The sequence below is a fragment of the Columba livia genome, chromosome 6, assembly GCF_036013475.1.
Source record: "Columba livia isolate bColLiv1 breed racing homer chromosome 6, bColLiv1.pat.W.v2, whole genome shotgun sequence".
Classification (NCBI taxonomy): Eukaryota; Metazoa; Chordata; class Aves; order Columbiformes; family Columbidae; genus Columba; species Columba livia.
In genome coordinates, this window is record NC_088607.1 from 36286774 (window position 1) to 36305194 (window position 18421).

Here is an 18421-nt window from a genome sequence, read left to right on the forward strand (position 1 = left end):
AAGCTGGAACCACCGGCAAAAGAAGAAAAGAGAAAACAAAAGCACCGACCCCTGATTTTGACCTTCTCCATCTCGCCGCTCCCCAGTGTTTGCTCGGAAACAACCAGGACAGGTTTGCCAGCACCAGGGCAAGCGTGGTGGTGCCTCACAGCGCATTTCCACGGAGACTGAAAATAAAGTGACTCGCAACCAGGTGAATAAAGCAAAGCAGTTTTTACAGCTTTGTGTTGGTCACGGAGGCAACCCACAGGTCAATTTACGGGATAACAAGGTCCAAAAGCAACTTTTATTGAACGGGTGAAAAACAGCGTTTTAGCACTCCAAAAGTGACTTAAATACAGGTTCGGATATCAGTTGAGGAAAATTATTGAGACAGCAACTAATACAACAGGCGGTCCACAATGTGCATGCACGTGGCTTCACCCAAAACAATGCCGGAGCCGTCCCCGAGTCCCGGAGGAGTACACCCTTGCCTAAACACGGTGCGGGACTATTTTTAAAGAGATACACGTACTCGTAGTGAGTACGGAAAGTGTGCACTCGCGATTCCGCGAGAGTAAATTTATAATACGCTCGCAGTCCTGCGAGAGTTATTTTACACATGCAAATGTGCACGGAATCCTACACGAGCTTATGTGGAAGCACGGGAGGAAAATACACTCGCGATTGTGTGAGGGGCTCTTGGCGGCCACTCGCGATTGTGCGAGGAAATAAAGTACTTGTGCAAATGTGCACGGAAAGAAAATACACCCGCGATTCTGTGAGGATTAATTTTACACGCGCTCATATGGAGCACGGAAAGTTATACGTGCATATGTCCACGAAAAGTATAAATATACTCGCAATCCTGCGAGAAGTTTTACCTACACACGTGGCGGCGAGGCAAGCGCAGTCTCCATCCCGGGGCGGCTCTCGGTGGCAGCATCTTGCTCGTGCTCCGAGAGACCCGCGACAATGGGCCAAGTCTCGACGAGAGTCCCGTTTTTATACTGGCTGATCAGATCTGACTGTAGGCACTCTAGAAGCTTCTCTGCACCCCCACACTGTCTGTGGGTGCCCATGAAGCCTCCAAACATCCCTCACACTGGGCACGGCTCAGTGTGCCTTGGCACTCCCTTCTTCTAATGTCCCAGGAGCCAGGGTGCTCTGGGCCAAACAAAAGAAGCTGTTAGCCTCAAGTAGCGGAGAAGGGGGACATGTGCCATACTGAAGGAGGGAGGGAGGGTTGCATTCTGCCACAGTGTTGTAGGGGATTTAAATGTTGTTTTGAGACCCAGGCAGAACGAACCTCCCTTTGCTCCAAATACTCCCCAAATCAGGAGGAGATGGAGGTTCTATTCCCTCTTTAGTCTCGTCCTGCCGGGAGAAAAGGCTGATTGATGGGTTCGGCCTTGCGGTGTCGTTCGTGCCCCGCGGAGCAGCCGCAGTGCAGGGTGGTCCCTGCCATCTCCTCAGCACCCAGCCTGATCTCTTGTGTTCTGCCCGGAGATCCAGCCCTTGCTCTTGCTGTCCCACTGCACAGCTGCTGTGCTCTTTTGGAAGCCAGGTGGCCCTGGGCCACTTGAGGGCTCTTTCAGCTTTTCCTGCCAGTCCCCAGGGCTTTCTAGAAAGCTCCACCGGTCCCTGGACGTAGCTCTAGAGCTGCTGAGCTGGCAGCTCTGCAGTGACTGGAGTTAAGGCTGAGGATCCCTCCAAAGAGGCTCAGCTTCTTGCCTCAGTGCACCTTGTCCCCATCTCCTCATCTCTCTGCTCCCTCCTTGCATTCAGGGCCTTGGAAAAAAAATCCACACGCACATCAGATCTAAGCGCTTTGTTTTTAATGCCTGAAAACAGGTATCTCGTAGCTCTTAGAAGAGCAAGGCGTCTGTTCTGGGTCTTGCTTGTCCACGCTCATCCTTCCTTGGACATTGTCTTCGGGTGCCCGGCCGAAGGAGAGAGCTGGGGGTGCTCTGACTGTGTGACACTTGGACTCGGGTTTATAAGGGAAAAGGAGTTCTTGTTGATTATTTTTTGAGCACTTGTCTGACGGATCAGGCGGGTTCAAAGCCCTTCCCGGCGTTTGAATACTTCCCGGGGTTGAGTGGAAGTACGTGCCCATCTGCGCTTCTTTTCCCTGCTTACGCGGCTCTTTGCTAGAAGTCCGTGTGTTGCTGCTGCCAGCAGCCGCCTTCCACGATTCCCGTGTCTGAGGCTGGGGAGACGCTGAGCTCTGTCATGCATTTGGATACCTCAGGAATAAAATCATTAAAAAAATGTCCCCTGCTGCCACATACGAGACGGCACCAGGCACATCTTAGGGGTGAAAGGCCGCCGGGAACCTCTCGGCATCTCCATCCCTGTGGATCCCTTCAGCCAAGTGCCAGCTGCAGGGACCCGGGGCGGTGCCCGCTGGCTCCAGGGTGGGGCGTTGCTGAGCAACAGGGACAGCACATTGTCCTGTCACCCATCACCCACCCGTGTGATCACTCCGGTGGTTGTTTCACTGGTGGCTGGATCGCTTTTTGCGGTTGGCTCGTTTTCTGCGGTTGGATCACTTTTTTCGGTTGGTTTACTCTCGGCGTTTGGATTTCTCTCGGCGGTTGGATCTCTCTTGGCGTTTGGCACACTCTTGGCTTTGGCTCACTCTTGGTATTTGGATCACTCTTGGCGTTTGGCTCACTCTCGGTGACTGGATCACTCTTGGCGGTTGGATCACTCTCGGCGGTTGGATCACCCTTGGTATTTGTTCACTCTCGGCATTTGGATCAATTTTTTGGCAAGGAGGAGGAAGCTGCCGGCTGACCATCCCTCACAGCCTCCCAGGCCCCTCCAGGCAGAAAGGCTCCAGTCCCCCCAGATCAGGCTCCGTATTTTCTGCGGGATGGCAGCGATGGCCCCGCTCACCCTGTCCCAGCTGCTGGATGTTGCCATCGGGACATCTGGCGATGGGGCTGTGGACCTGCCGTCGCTGCACAGGCTGCTGCAGTCCATGCTGGGACACCTGGGACTGCAGGACCTGCCTGTTCTGGAGCCGGGGCACAGACCAACTGCCCTCCTGGGAGGACACCAGGCCACCAAGGACCAGTCTGGCCTGGAGAAGGAGGAGGACAGGGCCCAGGGCACAGGGCAGCAGCCCCGGGAGCCGGAGGAGCACCTGCCCGGGAAGGAGCTGCTGCAGGGGACCACCAGCAGCTCCCAGGTCACCTCCTTGGCCAACGACGTGGGGCAGATGAAGATCGCAGCCAAAAAGAGCAGCATCTCCAAGGTAGAGGCTCTTGTCAGTCCCTGGGGCATGGGCCAGGGGATGGCGGTGCTGGGCGGGGATGGCGGTGCTGGGCGGTGATGCCGGGGTTCCAGTCCCCCTGGCTATGTGGCCGGGCTGACCCCAGGATCCCTTTGCCTTTGGGCTCTCGTGCTGAGCTTGAGGCCGGGCTTTGGGAACAGGGCTGGGGGACATGGCAGGGGCCCTGGGGTCTGTCCTCACCACTGCACGGCTGCCCGTAAACCTGCTCCTCTTCGCCTTCTCTTCCCAGGAGAGCACTGGGGGCCAGTCTGCCCCTGTCAAGCCCCCCCAGTTGGACATGGACCAGCAGCGTGGGGCAAGCTCAGCCCTGGGGCCGAAGGGACCAGGGACAGAGCCTGTGCCCAGGACCAGCGAGGGGACTCCAGGGACACAGCCTGCTGCCCTGTGGATGCAAGAAGGGGCGCAGAGCACACCAGCGCCCCCTGAGAAGTCGGCAGGGACCACCTCACCGACAACATGTCCCCTTGGCCCGTTCCCTATAGGCCAGCAGAGCATGGCTCACATCCTGGCCGACATCCAGACCCAGGTGTCCTCCCTGCACGGCTGGATGTCCTCCCTGCAGGGTATGGACTACGAGCTCCAGCACATGAAGCAGGAGGTGAGCCGGCAGCAGTCCCCAAAGAGGCTGTGGGGATGGTGGGAGGATTTGGGCAGGGAGGGGCAGCCAAAGGGCCCCTGTGCTGGGACGACACAGGGGCCGTGCCCTGACTCTGCCCCCACCGCCGTTCCCAGGTCAGGCAGCTGGAGGAGGCCTTTGGAAAGCTGGGGCTGGCTGGAGCCGACGGGAAAGCGGGCAGCAGCCACCAGATCCCCCTGCAGCTGGGGTAAAATGCCGGGAGAGGGTTTCCCAGCCTGCAGGGCTGCGAGGAGCCCAGGGGGCTGGAGCATCCTGGTGTGGGGGAGTGAGGGACACCCCCCGAGCGGCCCCTGGAGGCTGAACCTGCCTGTGCCCCGTCTTGCTGGCCAGGTCTGCGCGGCAGGAGATGATCCAGGCCACACTGGACCAGTTGGTGACCAAGAGGACCCAGCAGCTGCAGGAGCAGGTGAGGTCCAGGGGGAGCACTCTGAGCACCTTCCGGCTCGCTGGGGTGGTCCTGGTGGGGTCCTGGACACGTCTCCTGGCTGGATGGGGCTGTTGAGCCTCCATGGCACCTGGGCTTGTTGGCTGCATCCACCCTGCTCAGAGGTGACTCCTGCTCCCCTTCCTGCAGGTGGACGAGCTGAGAGCCATAGTGGAGAGCGCGGGGCAGGAGCTGGCAGGGGGCATCTTGGACACCAGGGTGCAGCTGGCCCAGCTGGTCCAGCATGTCGTCACCAGCCAAGTAAGCCGGGTCTGTGGCCACGGGGCAGCCAGCCCCACCTTGCACAGCACCACCGTGTCATGTTCCTCCCTGCAGCAGGATGGGCAGCTGTTGAACCACCTCCAGGCCAGCCTTGCGCAGGTGCAAGGGGACTGTGACAAGCTCAGGATCGTCCTCAAGGACCTCCTGGATCACCGCGGCCAGGAGCAGAAATCCATCGAGGTGGGCGGCTGAAACCTCCGCGGGCTCAGAGCATCATCCAGGCAGAGCCCAGGCTGGCGACCAGCAGGGATTTGTCTGCCTGCCAAGCCGCTCGCAGCCCTGCAATGGTTTCAAATGCCTTTCCGGGAGGTTTTGGGGGAAGGTGGGGAGGCGGGGGGTGCTGGGCTGGCTGGGTGGCAGCTGCCACCGTGCCGTGGCATCACGGGTGCTTTCTGCACTGGAAGGCTCTGTCGCGGTGGGTGGAGAGGCTGGAGATGGAGAAAGCGGACAAGGAGGAGCTGCTGCTGGGAATCGATGCGGTACGGCATGGAGGGGAGCTGGCGCCACACAAGGGTGTCCTGGGCAGGGTGACAAATGCCCCTTGTCCCTCGGGTGCTTTGTGGCAGAACCGGTCAGGGGGAGGGAGGGCTTGCAGAGCCACTGTGGGTCCCTCGCCAGGTCCCTCTGTCTCCCTGCTTGGGTCCCTTTGGCTGGTGGGACCAACCCCACGGGAGTGATGGGGTGAGCGGGGCCATGTAGCCCCTTCTGCCTCTCCTCCCGATGGGAGCTGGCCCAGCCCAGCGTCCCTCCATCCCTCCCCCAGCGCTCTCCTGCCTTTCTCTGTTGCTAGAAAGCTGACAAAACCTCCCTGGCCGACAAAGTCAGCCAGAGCCAGTTCGAGGCAAGCATGGAGCAGCTGAAAGAGAAGATTGAGGACTTGACGAGCCGGGTGGCAGGCCAGGAGCAGGGCTGGCACCAGGTCCAGCGACAGCTCAGGGAAGAGATGGACTCCAAGGTGAGGGCTGGCACGTCCCCACTGTGCACACCTTGGGGGCTTGTCAGCCTAAGGCATCATCCCTCCGAGGGTCCCCAGCCGGCCGTGCCCCCGGGGACCGTGACGTCCCATCCTGGTGCGCTCCCGTCCACAGCTGGACCGCCTGGAGCTGGGGCCGTTCCGGCAGCAGCTGGAGGAGCAATGGAACAGCCTCCAGGAGCAGCTGGAGGAGAAGGTGTCGCAAGCAGCGGCTGGTGAGGCGGATGGGATCAAGAAGTGAGTGCCATAGGGACAGCGGTGGCTTTGGGGACACCGCTGCGTGCAGGCAGGGCTGCGTGCCCCCCAGGAGCTGGCCCAGCCCTTTTCTCCCTCCTCCAGGCAGCTGCTGGCCCATTTCCAGAGCTTGTCCTGCGACCAGCCCCTCAGCATGCTGGTGCCTGGCCCGTGAGTAGCCCCTGCCCCTGGGGGGACACTGGGAGGTGGGTGCTGGCGCTGCAGCCCCGGCCCCTTCCATGCCACGGGGTGACCACGCGGTGCCGGGCACTGAGCACCCCCGTGTCCCATCTCCCAGGGAGCAGACAGATGAGTGCCAGCACCCGCCTGTGCCGCCGAGCTGCGGGGACCAGCACACCGTCACCCCCCCGCTGCAGCACTGCCTGCAGCCGCACCCACCCAGCACTCCGCGGCCACTCCAGTCCTTCGCTCGGCTCCACAGCAAGCTCAGGGTGACACAGGTAGGGTTACAGTGGCGGTGTCTGAGGCTGGAATGGGGATCTGTGCCTCAGTTTCCCCAGGGAGAGCTGTCTGTGGGAGGGTTGTTGGGGATGCCGAATGGGGCCCCGTGTTTCAGCCAGCCCGCTCTCTCTTTCCCAGCACGAGGTGACGGAGCTGTTGGACAAGGACAGACGCAGCTCCAGGGACCGGCAGGATGGACAGCTGCCTGTGCTGGGGGGCAAGGAAGGTGCGTCGGGGTGCTCTTTGGGAGGGCACCCGGGGGGCCTGAAGGGGACAGCGGGGCAGGCAGGACACCTGCAGGATGCCAGGTCTTCCCCCTGGCTTTCCCCAGCCCAGCTCCCTCTGGTCTCTCCTGCCAGGCTTCCCGAGGGACAAGCCCCAGCTGTCCCCAAGGCAGGGGGACAACCCGGCCACCAGGCAGTGGTGGCTGGCACACCAGATCCCTGTGCTGGAGCTGGAGTCGGGGGGCGGTGTGGGACGATGGTCCTGGGCAGAGTGGGACACCAGCCTGTGTGCTGCAGAGTGGGGACCAGGACCCTGTTTGTGGATGTCTCTGACCCTGCTCCTCGCTCCCAGGCACCACCGCCTCCTCAGAGCACAAGTCGGCCTCATCCCTCGTCTCCCGGGCACCGGGGCTCTTGCCGGCTCTCCAGCCCCCACAGGACGCATCTGCACCCCGAGAGCCGGGCAGGACTCAGGGTCCCCGGCTGCTCCAACCGCTCCAGCCCCCACGGGACGCATCGGCACCCCGAAAGCCAGGCAGGACTGGGGGTCCCCGGCTGCTCCAGCCCCTCCGGCCCCAGAGGGAAGCATCGGCACCCCGAGAGCCAGACAGGACTGGGGGTCCCCGGCTGCTTCCGCCCCTCCGGCCCCAGAGGGAAGCATCAGCACCCCCAGAGCCAGAGAAGACTGGGGGTCCCCGGCTGAAGCCTCCCCGCACCCGGCACTGAGCAAAAGAGGAAGCATTGCCGGGCAGCACCAATAAACAGTGATGGGCAGCCAAGTGCCAGCATGGTCTGAGTGTGGGGGCCCCGGTCAGGATCTTCCCCTCAGGCACCAGAAGGTGCCGGCAGCGTCCCTTGTCCTACGGCCACGTGTCACCAGAGGAGCTGAGCACAGCCCCCGTGCCACCCCCTGCCCGGGTCTGCGCCGCCCTGGGCTGCCGCGCTCCCCCTGGCCCCCCTGGCCTGCCCAGCGCTGTTTGAATGCGATGGCCCCTGCCAGGGGAGCTGGTGGCCCCAAAGGGATGAGCAGCACAGATTTGGTTTCCTCATCTCCTGGTGGAGAAACCCCCCTTGTCACCCCCTTTTCCCTCTGCCAGCTCTGCCATGGTTTGGAAGAGGATGGACCCGACCCCCCACCTCCCTGGCTCAGGGAAGCTGATGCTTCCCAGCCCTGGAGCAAAGCCCCATCAGCACTTTTGTGTTCCAGTTTGAACCCATTACCCTGTGTCTTATCATTGGTTGTCACCAAGAAGAGCCTGGCTCCATCCTCCTGACACTCACCCTTTATATATCTGTAAACATGAATGAGTCACCCCTCAGTGTCCTCTTGTCCAGCTCCAGAGCCCCAGCTCCCTCAGCCTTTCCTCACACGGGAGATGCTCCACTCCCTTCAGCATCTTGGTGGCTGCGCTGGACTCTCTCCAGCAGTTCCCTGTCCTGCTGGAACTGAGGGGCCACAACTGGACACAATATTCCAGGTGTGGTCTCCCCAGGGCAGAGCAGAGGGGCAGGAGAATCTCTCTGACCTACTGACCACCCCCTTCTAACCCACCCCAGGTACCATTGGCTTCCTGGCCACAAGGGCCCAGTGCTGGCTCATGGTCATCCTGCTGTCCACAGGACCCCCAGGTCCCTTTCCCCTACACTGCTCTCTAACAGATCATTCCCCAACTTGTACTGGAACCTGGGGCTGTTCCTGTCCAGATTCAAGATTCTAAACTTTCCCTTGTTCTATTTCATTAAATTTCTCCCTGCCCAGCTCTCCAGCCTGTCCAGGTCTCTGATGGCAGCACAGCTTCCAGTGTCAGCCACTCCTCCCAGCTTGGTGTCAGCAGCAAACTTGCTGACAGTCACTCTGTTCCCTCATCCAAATCATTGATGAATATACTGAATAGTACAGGCCCCAGTACTGACCCCTGAGGCACTGCACTAGATACTGGCCTCCAACTGGACTCTGCCCCACTGACCACAACTCTCTGGCTTCTTCCCTTCAGCCAGTTCACAGTCCACCTCATTACCCGATCATCCAGACCACACTCCCTCAGTTTAGCTGTGAGGATGCTGTGGGAGACTGTGTCAAATGCCTTACTGAAATCAAGGTAGACCACATCCACCGCTCTGCCATCATCCATCCATCTTGTTATGTCCTCATAAAAGGCTATGAGGTTGGTCGAGCACAACTTCCCCTTAGTGAAGCCATGCTGACTGCCCCTAATGATCCTCTTAGACCTGATATGCCTTGAGATGGCACCAAGGATAAGTCATTCCATCAGTTTCCCAGGGATGGAGGTGAGGCTGACCGGTCTATAGTTACCCGGGTCCTCCTTCTTGCCTTTTTTGAGGACTGGTGTGACATTTGCTTTCCTCTAGTCCTCAGGCACCTCCCCCGTTTCCTAAGACTTGGCAAAGATGATGGAGAGCGGTCCAGCAATGACCTCAGCCAGCCTTCTCAGCACCCACAGGTGCATCCCATCCAGACCCATGGATTTATGGATGTCCAGATTGCCTAACTGCTCCCTAACCCAGTCCTCATCAACCAAAACAAACTCCTCCATTGTCCTGCCTTCCTCTGGGGCCTCAGCCGTACGGGGCTCCTCAGGACAGCTTTCAGCAGAGTAGACAGAGACAAAGAAGGCATTCAGTAACTCTGCCTTCTCTGTATCTTCTGTCACCAGGGCACCCACCTTGTTCCTCAGTGGGCCTACATTGCCTGTGCTGTTAGTTTTATCTGCCACGTATTGGAAAAAGCTCTCCCTGTTGTCCTTGACCCCTCTTGCCAGGTTTGATTCTAAGGAGGCCTTAGCTTTCCTAGTTGCCTCCCTACACCCTCTGGCAACAGCCTTATATTCTCCCCAAGTGGCCAGCCCCTCCTTCCATGATCTATAAACTCTCCTCTTCCAGTTGAACACACCCAGCAGTTCCCTGTTTAACCACGCAGGTCTCCTGGCTCCCTTCCTTGACTTCCTACATGTGGGGATGCTCTGATCCTGAGCGTGGAAGAAGCAATCTCTGAATGCAATCCAGCTATCTTGGGCCCCTTTACCTTCAAGCAGCCTTGTCCATGGGATTTCCCCCAGCAATTGCCTGAAAAGGCCAAAGTTAGCCCTGCTGAAGTCCAGGGTTGCAATTCTGCTTGCCATCCTGCTCCTGCCACATGAGATCCTGAACTGCACCATCTCATGGTCGCTGCAGCCACGGCAGCCCTCAACCTTTACCGCTTCAACCAGATGCTCCTTGTTAGTGAGGATGAGGTCCAGCAGTGCACCTCTCCTAGTCGGCTCCTCCACCCTTTGCATCACAAAGTTATCGTCAAGGCACTGGAGGAACCTCCTAGACTGCGGCTGGCTGGCCGCGTAGTCCTTCAAACATCAGGGAAGTTAAAATTGCCCACCACAACCAGGGCCTGTGATTGTTGGGGCTGCTCTCACCCTCATGTGGGAGAAACCACTCTGTGCTGAGACCCCGCACCAGCTGTGTCACGAGTGGAGAGGTACCGGGCAGGGAAACCCCCGGCCCTGGAAGCAGCGTGGGGGGACCTGGGGCAGGACTTGGCTGTGGACAAAGCACTGGGGACACTCGTGGCTCCCCCATGCACACTCACGGTGACACGTGGGGGTGGGTGACAAAACCGGTGGCACCTCTCAGGGTTGGGGGAGAAACCACAGTGCCACCTGCACTGGAATAACTGGGAGCACACCGGGCAAACCAGTGGGCAAGGGTCCATCTTGCACCCCATGTGCTATGGTTAAACCAGGTTTACAAACACGCAACAAATATATAATATATAACAAATATATAATGACACTTGTCGTGGGTTTAGGGTATGCATCATGCAAGATATATGTGACTTTAAAAAACTGATTCTTGTCACAGAGACTACCTTATGCTTGTATGTTACATAGGTACTGACAGCTTGCTTTGTTTTTAAGCCAGAAATCGACTGTGGAAAAGTTGTAGTGAGATTCTAAATTAACAGACCAGTTAAGAACCATAAGAAAGGCAGAGAGGGGAATCTGCTCAGATTTTGCAGCTGAACACAGGAAATCTTGATACAGGGAACTGACAATTAACTGATTAACACTTAAAGAACTAATCCTACCCCACATCACTAAAGAGAGTTAACCCTTTAACCCACATCACTATTGCCCGGCCTCGCTTAGCTCTGTGTAACTTACCGTACGAGAAACAGGAGTTCGCTGACGTCTTGCAAAGTTAATAATCCTTGGGTGAACGAGGTAACAGAAACTTGGGCACAGGGCAGGAGACGCGCTCAGCCTTGTGTGAACTGGTAGAAGCTGGTAGTTCTCGGCTATTCATGGAAGGAACAGTGACCGGGTCCCAGCCAGACCCCGCGGCCTCGCGGCGCTCCGGCCTCAGCCCCGCCCGCGCGCCGCCGCCGTTGGCGCCAACGGCCGCAGCGTCGTGCCCGCAAGATGGCGCCCGAGCGGCCTCGCTTGCTCTCAAATCCGCACTAACGTTGTAGCTTTTACCATCTTGTCTCTTTACTTGCGTTCGATCCGCAGCCCAAACTGCAGGAAGATACTGATTGTTTTTTCCCCTCCCATCCTCAAATTTCAGAGGATATTTTTTGATTCTGACTGGTCCGGTTCCAGGTTTCAAATTAATTTGCAGTTCTTATGCATTCTTTGATTTACCAGGAAGTCTTGAAGCCCATACCCCTGGAAATACTTGGTCCAGTACTTCCTGAGGTATTTTGGCTTTGCTTGTCAGTTTGAATCATTACCAAATTTAAAATCTCATTTTTTTTTTTAATCTTAAATGTCACTTTGTTTGAATATTGTTATTGCTTTCAATTGTTTTAATAGGTCTGGTCTTAGTTTCGCAGACCCAGGCATATATAAGAACTTACGAATTCCAATTTATTTTCTCAATGTATATTTAATTTGCTGTAAAAAGAAAAAGCTTTATCTTGTTGGTCAGTAGCTTCCACTACAGTGACAAAATCTTTATCTAAAGGTATCAATTCCTGATTCAAAACCGAATAAGGTGCTTCAGTATCAGTTAAAACTCTATTTCTTTCCCTATTTTCCTCTTCTCTCTGCAAAGCTTCATCATCTACCACCTCAAAAGGTGAAGGCTCATACTCTTCAGTTCTACACCCCCCATGGGGGCACATCATCTTATATCCTCCCCTCTTAGGGCATGATTTTAACATTTTCCAACGTTAAAAGGATCCTGTGATGCCAAGTTAATGCCACTCTGAGTGATCTGGCAAAGTGAATAATATATCAGCATATGTAACTTGACTCCGCTTTCATTCTCTCCTCAAGAATGCACGAAAGTACCACAACTCAAAGCTTCATTAAGAGGCCACTTTTCTTCCTCATCTAATTTACACAGTGGCCACTGATGATGATGTTTCATCAAGGTTTCTCTATTCGCGTCATCACCAGGTGGTTCCCTGATCTCTTTCCCGTGAGGAGGGAGCCCTCTGCATCCCCATCCCTGTGGGTCCCTTCACCCAGCTGGGACAGGATGTTTCCTCAGTCATTGTTATTCCGAACACATCAGGCTCGTGTTGTGTCAGTTTCAATCACTTTCCCACTCCTTCACAAACCAGCCCCAACAACATTCACACATCACATGTATTGGGGGGTGGTTTTCTGGCCCGAGAAACCATTCTCACGAGCCTGGGCTATCACTCCTTACAATTACGAACAACATACTTCAGTACAACCTATCCAAGGCCTTTTATATTTTGCCTAATTGCTGTGATTTAATTATGTTAGTATTATTTCTTCTTGGACCATCCGGATGGTCATGTTAGTATTGATCTTCCTTTATCATCCAGGTGGCTGGAACTGCACGTCTTGCTATTCCCACAGGCTGGATCACTGGTGGTTGGATCCCTCTCAGAGGTTGGATCCCTCTCAGTGGTTGGATCCCTCTAAGTGGTTCGGCACTGTCAGTGATTCATCACTTTTGGTGGTTTGACCACTCGCTGGTTTGACCATTCTCAGTGGTTGGATCACTTTCTTTGCCTTCTCTTCCCAGGAGAGCACTGGGGGCCGGTCTGCCCCTGCCAAGCCCCCCCCGGTCAGACATGGACAACCAGCGTGGGATGCACTCAGGATCCTCCAAGCAAGACACAGCTGTGCCCTGGGAGGCCTTGGCCACCACTTTAAATTCTGGATACCATGTCCAGGTAATGGAGATTCCCTGGCATCTGAGGCATCTCGATTGCTTCTACGTCACCCAGAAGCATCAGGTGGATCAACTGACAAAGAACAAGCTGGACCGTGCTGAGTTTGAGAAGCAGCATCAGCTCCTCCTGGAGAGAGGTGAGAGCCCTGGGGAGCTGGCGGGGGGTGTTTGATGTGGGGACACCCTGAGTGGGGGCTCATCCTGCTCAGGGCCCGGCCCTGCGGGTGAGACCCCCTCACCGACAGCATGTCCCCTTGGCCCGTTCCCTCTAGGCCAGCAGAGCACAGCCCGCACCCTGGCTGACCTGCAGAGCCAGGTGTCCTCCCTGCAGGGCTGGGTGTCCTCCCTGCAGGGTATGGACTGTGAGTTGGAGGATGTGGAGCAGGAGGTGAGCCGGCAGCAGTCCCCAAGGGGGCTGTGGGGATGGTGGGAGGATTTGGGCAGGGAGGGGCAGCCAAAGGGCCCCTGTGCTGGGACGACACAGGGGCCGTGCCCTGACTCTGCCCCCACCGCCGTTCCCAGGTCAGGCAGCTGGAGGAGGCCTTTGGAAAGCTGGGGCTGGCTGGAGCTGACGGGAAAGCGGGCAGCAGCCACCAGATCCCCCTGCAGCTGGGGTAAAATGCCGGGAGAGGGTTTCCCAGCCTGCAGGGCTGAGAGGAGCCCGGGGGGCTGGAGCATCCTGGTGTGGGGGGTGCAGGTGGGGGTGGTCCTGGGCAGGGTGGGACCTCAGCCTGTGTGCTGCAGGATGGGGACCAGGACCTGTTTGTGGGTGTCTCTGACCCTGCTCCTCACCCCCAGGCACCACCGTCTTGCCGGAGCACAGGACGAAGTGGTCCCACAGACACCTCTCCTGGGCACCGGGGCTCTTCCCACCACTCTGGCCCCTGAAGGATGGATCGGCACCCCGAGAGCCGGGCAGGACTGGGGGGTCCAGCCGAACCTGAAGGGACCAGGGACAGAGCCTGTGCCCAGGACCAGCAAGGGAACTCTAAGGTTACAGCCTGTCTCTCAGGGGATGCAGGAAGGGACGCAGGGAACACCAGCGAGCCCTGCGAAGTGGGCTGGGGCCCCCTCCGAACAGACAAGGATGTCTGATGCCAGTGTCTCCATGCCAGGGATACAGCCAAAGTCCTCTAAGCAAGAGCCAGACACAACTTGGGGGGAGTTGGAGTTGTCGTGCACCTTAGATTCTCTATACCAGGTCCAGCTCTTGGAGTTTAAAAGTCATCTAGGGCATCTTGACCACTTATTTGGCATCCTAATGAATCGAGTGGACCAGCTGAGAGACACCAAGCTGGACCGTGCTGAGCTTAGGAAGCTGTGCCAGCTCCTCCCGGGGGGAGGTGAGAGCCTTGGGGAGCTGGCGGGGGGTGTTTGACATGGGGACACCCTGAGTCGGGGTCTCATCCTGCTCAGGGCCCGGCCCTGTGGGCGAGACCCCCTCACGGACAGCATGTCCCCTTGGCCCGTGCCCTCTAGGCCAGCAGAGCATGGCGCACATCCTGGCTGACCTCCAGACCCAGGCGTCCTCTGTCCAGAGCCAGGTGTCCTCCCTGCAGGCTCTGGAATGGGAGCTCCAGCACGTGAAGCAGAAGGTGAGCTGGCAGCAGTCCCCGAGGGGGCTGTGGGGATGGTGGGAGGATTTGGGCAGGGAGGGGCAGCCAAAGGGCCCCTGTGCTGGGACGACACAGGGGCCGTGCCCTGACTCTGCCCCCACCGCCGTTCCCAGGTCAGGCAGCTGGAGGAGGCCTTTGGAAAGCTGGGGCTGGCTGGAGCTGACGGGAAAGCGGGCAGCAGCCACCAGATCCCCCTGCAGCTGGGGTAAAATGCCGGGAGAGGGTTTCCCAGCCTGCAGAGCTGCGAGGAGCCCGGGGGGCTGGAGCATCCTGGTGTGGGGGGTGCAGGTGGGGGTGGTCCTGGGCAGGGTGGGACCCCAGCCTGTGTGCTGCAGGATGGGGACCAGGACCTGCTTGTGGGTGCCTCTGACCCTGTTCCTCACCCCCAGGCACCACCGTCTTGCGGGAGCACAGGACGACATGGTCCTACAGACACCTCTCCCGGGCACCGAGGCTCTTCCCGCCTCTCCGGCCCCTGCGGGTTGGATCGACACCCCCAGAGCCAGACAGGAGTGAGGGTCCCCTGCTCAAGTCCCCCCAGCTCTGAGCAGGAGAGGAAGCGCTGCCGGGCAGCACCAATAAACAGTGATGGGCAGACAAGCGCCAGCGTGGTCTGAGTGTGGGGACCCCGGTCAGGATCTTCCCCTCAGGCACCAGGAGGTGCCGGCAGCGTCCCTTGTCCTGCTGCCACTGTCTCTGGAGGAGCTGAGCACAGCCCCCGTGCCACCCCCTGCCCGGGTCTGCGCCACCTGTGCTGCCGCGCTCCCCCTGGCCCCCCTGGCCTGCCCAGCCCCATTTGACTGCAATGGCCCCCGCCAGGGGTGCTGGTGGCCCCAAAGGGATGAGCAGCACTGATTTGGTTTCCTCATCTCTTGGTGGAGAAACCCCTTTGTCACCCCCTTGTCCCTCTGCACAACACCCATGTGCTGAGGTTGCTCAGCCTCCTGCGCTGACCCGAGGCCCGAGGGAGGGGCTGAACTCAGCCCGAGGCACCATCCTCCCCCTGCCCAGGGTCTCAGGGCGAGCCACAGGAGGGGGAACCCCCAGATTTGGGGGCCCTGCACTTAGCGAGGGCTTTCTGGCAGCACTGAGGAGCCCAGCAGGAGGTGCAGGGCCAGATGGGTTTATTGGGGGCTCATGGGTGGGGAGGGGGGTACCAGGCCCCTCGGGAAGCCCCAGGGGCAGCTCAGCTCAGCCGTGGTGGAGGTGGTCGAGGTCCTTCTCCGGGCCCCTCTGCACCTGTGGGGAGGGCATCCGGGGTGGCCCGCGGACATCGGCCTCCCTGGCACGGTCCTCGGGGTGGTGGAGATGGTCAAGGTCCTTCTCGGGTCCCACCTGGGTTTGGCCGGGGCTCCCTTGAGCTGCAGCGCTGCTGGAGAAGACCTTGATCCCTGGTACCACCTCTCTGCTCATCTCAGCCTCCTGCGGCGGCTCCACGGCTCCTGCACCCAGGATGCTGGACGAGGGGAGCAAAACCAGGCAGGAAAGGTCTCAGTGCCCCAGGGCTCCAAAATATCCCTGGGAGGCTAAAGTTCACATCTCGGGGAGCCCCTGAATTGCTGGGGGTGCAAAGCCCTGAATGGAATTCCCTCCCCTCAAGGGCTTTCCCTTCTGGGGCGCTGCTTTGCTGGGGCTCTTGGGGCAGACGCGGCGCCCGGGGGTGCAGGGAGCGCGGCCGCCTCTTACATCTCCTTGGGCAAATCCTGCTCCGCAGCCAGGTCCTCACGTCCGGCGTCGCTGGGAACCTGCGGGGAGAGAGGGGACGTGGGGTGGCAGCGCGCAGTCGTGGGTCTCCCTGTGCCCCTCATCAGCCAGGCAGCGGGAGGGCCCGGGGAGGTGGGGGCTCACCTGGGTGCCCCCGGATGCGGGCAGGAGGAGGGCGGCGCCCAGCAGGAGGGTGACACTGCAGAGCTGTAGGGCCCTGGGGCTGCAGAGGGACCGAGACACAGGAGCCACGTTGGAGGAGCTGAACTGGTGGGGCTGCCCACACCAGCCCCTGCCCGCACCAGACCCTGTCTGCACCAGAGCTGCCTGCGCCAGAGCTGCCTGCGCCAGAGCTGCCTGCGCCAGAGCTACCTGTGCCAGACCCTGCCCGCACCAGACCCTGCCCGCACCAGAGCTGCCTGTGCCAGAGCCGCCTGTGCCAGACATTGCCCGCATCAGCCCCTGCCTGCACCAGACCCTGCCTGCACCAGATCTGCCTGCGCCAGAGCTGCCTGCGCCAGAGCTACCTGTGCCAGATCCTGCCTGTGCTAGACCCTGCCCACACCAGACCCTGCCCGCACCAGAGCTGCCTGTGCCAGAGCTACCTGTGCCAGATCCTGCCTGTGCTAGACCCTGCCCGCACCAGACCCTGCCCGCACCAGACCCTGCCCGCACCAGAGCCGCCTGTGCCAGACCTTGCCCGCACCAGCCCCTGCCTGCACCAGCCCCTGCCTGCACCAAACCCTGCCTGCATCCAGAGTGGCTGCCTCTATCCTGCATGAGTTGCTGCCTGTGCCCTGCAACCCACAGCTCCTCCCCACACCCCCTGCCTGCAGCCCCAGTCCCTGCCCGCACCCCCTGCCCGCACCCCCTGCCTGCACCCCCAGCTCCTCCTGCCCCAGCGCCCACCCCTGCCTGCCCCCCAGGAGTCTTGCAGGGCTGCACCGCTCCATGGCCGCCTTCTGCCCGCTGCCCAGCCTCTGTCTGCACTTTGCCCGCTGCGGCCGCTCCCGGGGACCCGTCCCACACTGCCCCGTGGCACCGGGTGGCACCGGGTGGTGCCCAGGGGAAAGAGTTCAGTGTCCTGCCCGGAGCAGCAGGGCAGCCAGGGCACCCACGTCCCTCTGCGCTGTGGGTGTGGTTCCTCTCATTGACACCTGCTTTACGTTTGTGGTGGATGCACTCGACCCCCACGCCCAGCCAAACCAGCAGCAGGTTGGTCCAGGCTCCAGAGGAGGGAAAAGCCTGAGCCGCAGCCTGGCCAAGAACTCCTTCCAGGAGACCCACAGGGAAGCCGAACGGCACCTGAGCACCAGTAACTTGTGGGCGCAGGGAGCCTCGTGCACTTTTCCTACTGTGTGCAATTTGTCTACGAGTTAACCACTTTATTCTATAAATACGAGAGCCTGGATGAGCCCACTTTGAGCTCTCCCGGCTCAATCAGTGAGCTGTGTGGTGATGGATTTACTACCCACAGGTCTGTGGGTGAGCTCAATTTAAGTTTAATATCAATCACTTAGCTTAAGTACATGCACACTAAATGTAATTAATTATTTAGAGACATAAGGTTGCATGATTTTTAATATACTCTTGCCTCATGTTACTTGGTAAGCTGGATTTGCTAAAACTTTAAGCTGTAAAGTTCTGCTCACGTTTACCAAAAGCAACTACAAACTACGCCGAACACTTGTAAGACCTATTTTGCACTTCGCTGCTATTCTACTGCATTAAGTTTCTTTTTCATGAGGATTTTGTCTCCTGAAATCTGCTCTGCATGTGGTTATCAGGCCTGAAAGTTTGTCTCTGGAGCTCCAAGACACAGACTCCAGATGAACAGTTACCAGGGAGGGAAGATGCCTGAAGGTGCTTTGTGAACGGGCACAGGCTCCTGGAGGGAAGGTAAGCGGCACTTGGTTTGGCGTATTTCCCCCAGGTAGTAAATAACAGAGTGAACCTGCCACCGAACTCTTTTAAGTCACACTTCTCTTTAAGAAATCTAAACATTGTTCCCCTAAAATGCTCCACTCTTATCAGGACACCCACAAACCCATGGGCCCCAATGGGTGCACCCACAGCGCAGAGGGATATGGGTGCCCTGGTTGCCCTGCTGCTCCTGAACTCTTTCCCCTGAGCACCACCCGGTGCCACGGGGCAGTGTGGGACAGGCCCCCGGGAGCGGCCGCAGCGGGCAAAGTGCGGGCAGAGGCTGGGCAGCGGGCAGAAGGCGGCCATGGAGCGGTGCGGCCCTGCAAGGCTCCTGGGGGGCGGGCAGGGGTGGGCGCTGGGGCAGGAGGAGCTGGGGGAGCAGGCAGGGGGTGCGGGCAGGGGGTGCGGGCAGGGACTGGGGCTGCAGGCAGGGGGTGTGGGGAGGAGCTGTGGGTTGCAGGGCACAGGCAGGTGCTCATTGCAGGCAGGCG

General features: G+C 59.1%; 3 protein-coding genes across 4 annotated transcripts; 2 read left to right on the forward strand and 1 right to left on the reverse strand.

Annotated features, from left to right (window-relative positions):
* Positions 1-272: 272 nt before the first annotated feature.
* PRAP1 (proline rich acidic protein 1) lies at positions 273-16995 on the reverse strand. Of its 2 annotated transcripts, XM_065068143.1 has the most exons (4): positions 16950-16995; positions 16149-16227; positions 15987-16045; positions 273-15756 (listed from the first exon to the last, which is right to left on the reverse strand). In XM_065068143.1, the coding sequence occupies exons 1-4, from the start codon at positions 16955-16957 to the stop codon at positions 15492-15494; spliced, it is 411 nt and encodes a 136-aa protein (XP_064924215.1). In that variant the 5' UTR covers positions 16958-16995; the 3' UTR covers positions 273-15491. The 2 variants fall into 2 exon arrangements, with proteins under 2 accessions (XP_064924215.1, XP_021139291.2); XM_021283616.2 differs by lacking the exon at positions 16950-16995 and having other exon boundaries at positions 16149-16745.
* LOC110360734 (uncharacterized) lies at positions 5061-7245 on the forward strand. The gene is made up of 7 exons (XM_065068637.1): positions 5061-5105; positions 5417-5581; positions 5715-5836; positions 5939-6004; positions 6132-6294; positions 6434-6521; positions 6872-7245. Exons 1-7 carry the CDS (start codon positions 5061-5063, stop codon positions 7243-7245), a joined length of 1023 nt encoding a protein of 340 aa, XP_064924709.1.
* Positions 12584-15061, forward strand: LOC135579819 (uncharacterized). Its single transcript, XM_065068142.1, has 7 exons — positions 12584-12821; positions 12957-13072; positions 13207-13298; positions 13483-14027; positions 14164-14279; positions 14414-14505; positions 14690-15061. Exons 1-7 carry the CDS (start codon positions 12584-12586, stop codon positions 14814-14816), a joined length of 1326 nt encoding a protein of 441 aa, XP_064924214.1. The 3' UTR covers positions 14817-15061.
* Positions 16996-18421: the final 1426 nt, after the last annotated feature.

Excerpts from the sequence above, each read along its gene's own strand:
- LOC110360734 (XM_065068637.1), top strand. The coding sequence starts at position 5,061 with ATGGAGAAAGCGGACAAGGAGGAGCTGCTGCTGGGAATCGATGCG. Across the intron at positions 5,837-5,938 it reads GAGGCGGATGGGATCAAGAA|GCAGCTGCTGGCCCATTTCC; the intron begins GTGAGTGCCATA and ends TCCCTCCTCCAG. Across the intron at positions 6,005-6,131 it reads AGCATGCTGGTGCCTGGCCC|GGAGCAGACAGATGAGTGCC; the intron begins GTGAGTAGCCCC and ends CCCATCTCCCAG.
- LOC135579819 (XM_065068142.1), top strand. The coding sequence starts at position 12,584 with ATGGACAACCAGCGTGGGATGCACTCAGGATCCTCCAAGCAAGACACA. Across the intron at positions 12,822-12,956 it reads TCAGCTCCTCCTGGAGAGAG|GCCAGCAGAGCACAGCCCGC; the intron begins GTGAGAGCCCTG and ends CGTTCCCTCTAG. Across the intron at positions 14,028-14,163 it reads CCAGCTCCTCCCGGGGGGAG|GCCAGCAGAGCATGGCGCAC; the intron begins GTGAGAGCCTTG and ends CGTGCCCTCTAG.
- PRAP1 (XM_021283616.2), bottom strand. The coding sequence starts at position 16,460 with ATGCGGGCAATGTCTGGCACAGGCGGCTCTGGCACAGGCAGCTCTGGT. Across the intron at positions 16,046-16,148 it reads CCGCATCCGGGGGCACCCAG|GTTCCCAGCGACGCCGGACG; the intron begins GTGAGCCCCCAC and ends CTCTCCCCGCAG. Across the intron at positions 15,757-15,986 it reads CAGGATTTGCCCAAGGAGAT|CATCCTGGGTGCAGGAGCCG; the intron begins GTAAGAGGCGGC and ends CCCCTCGTCCAG.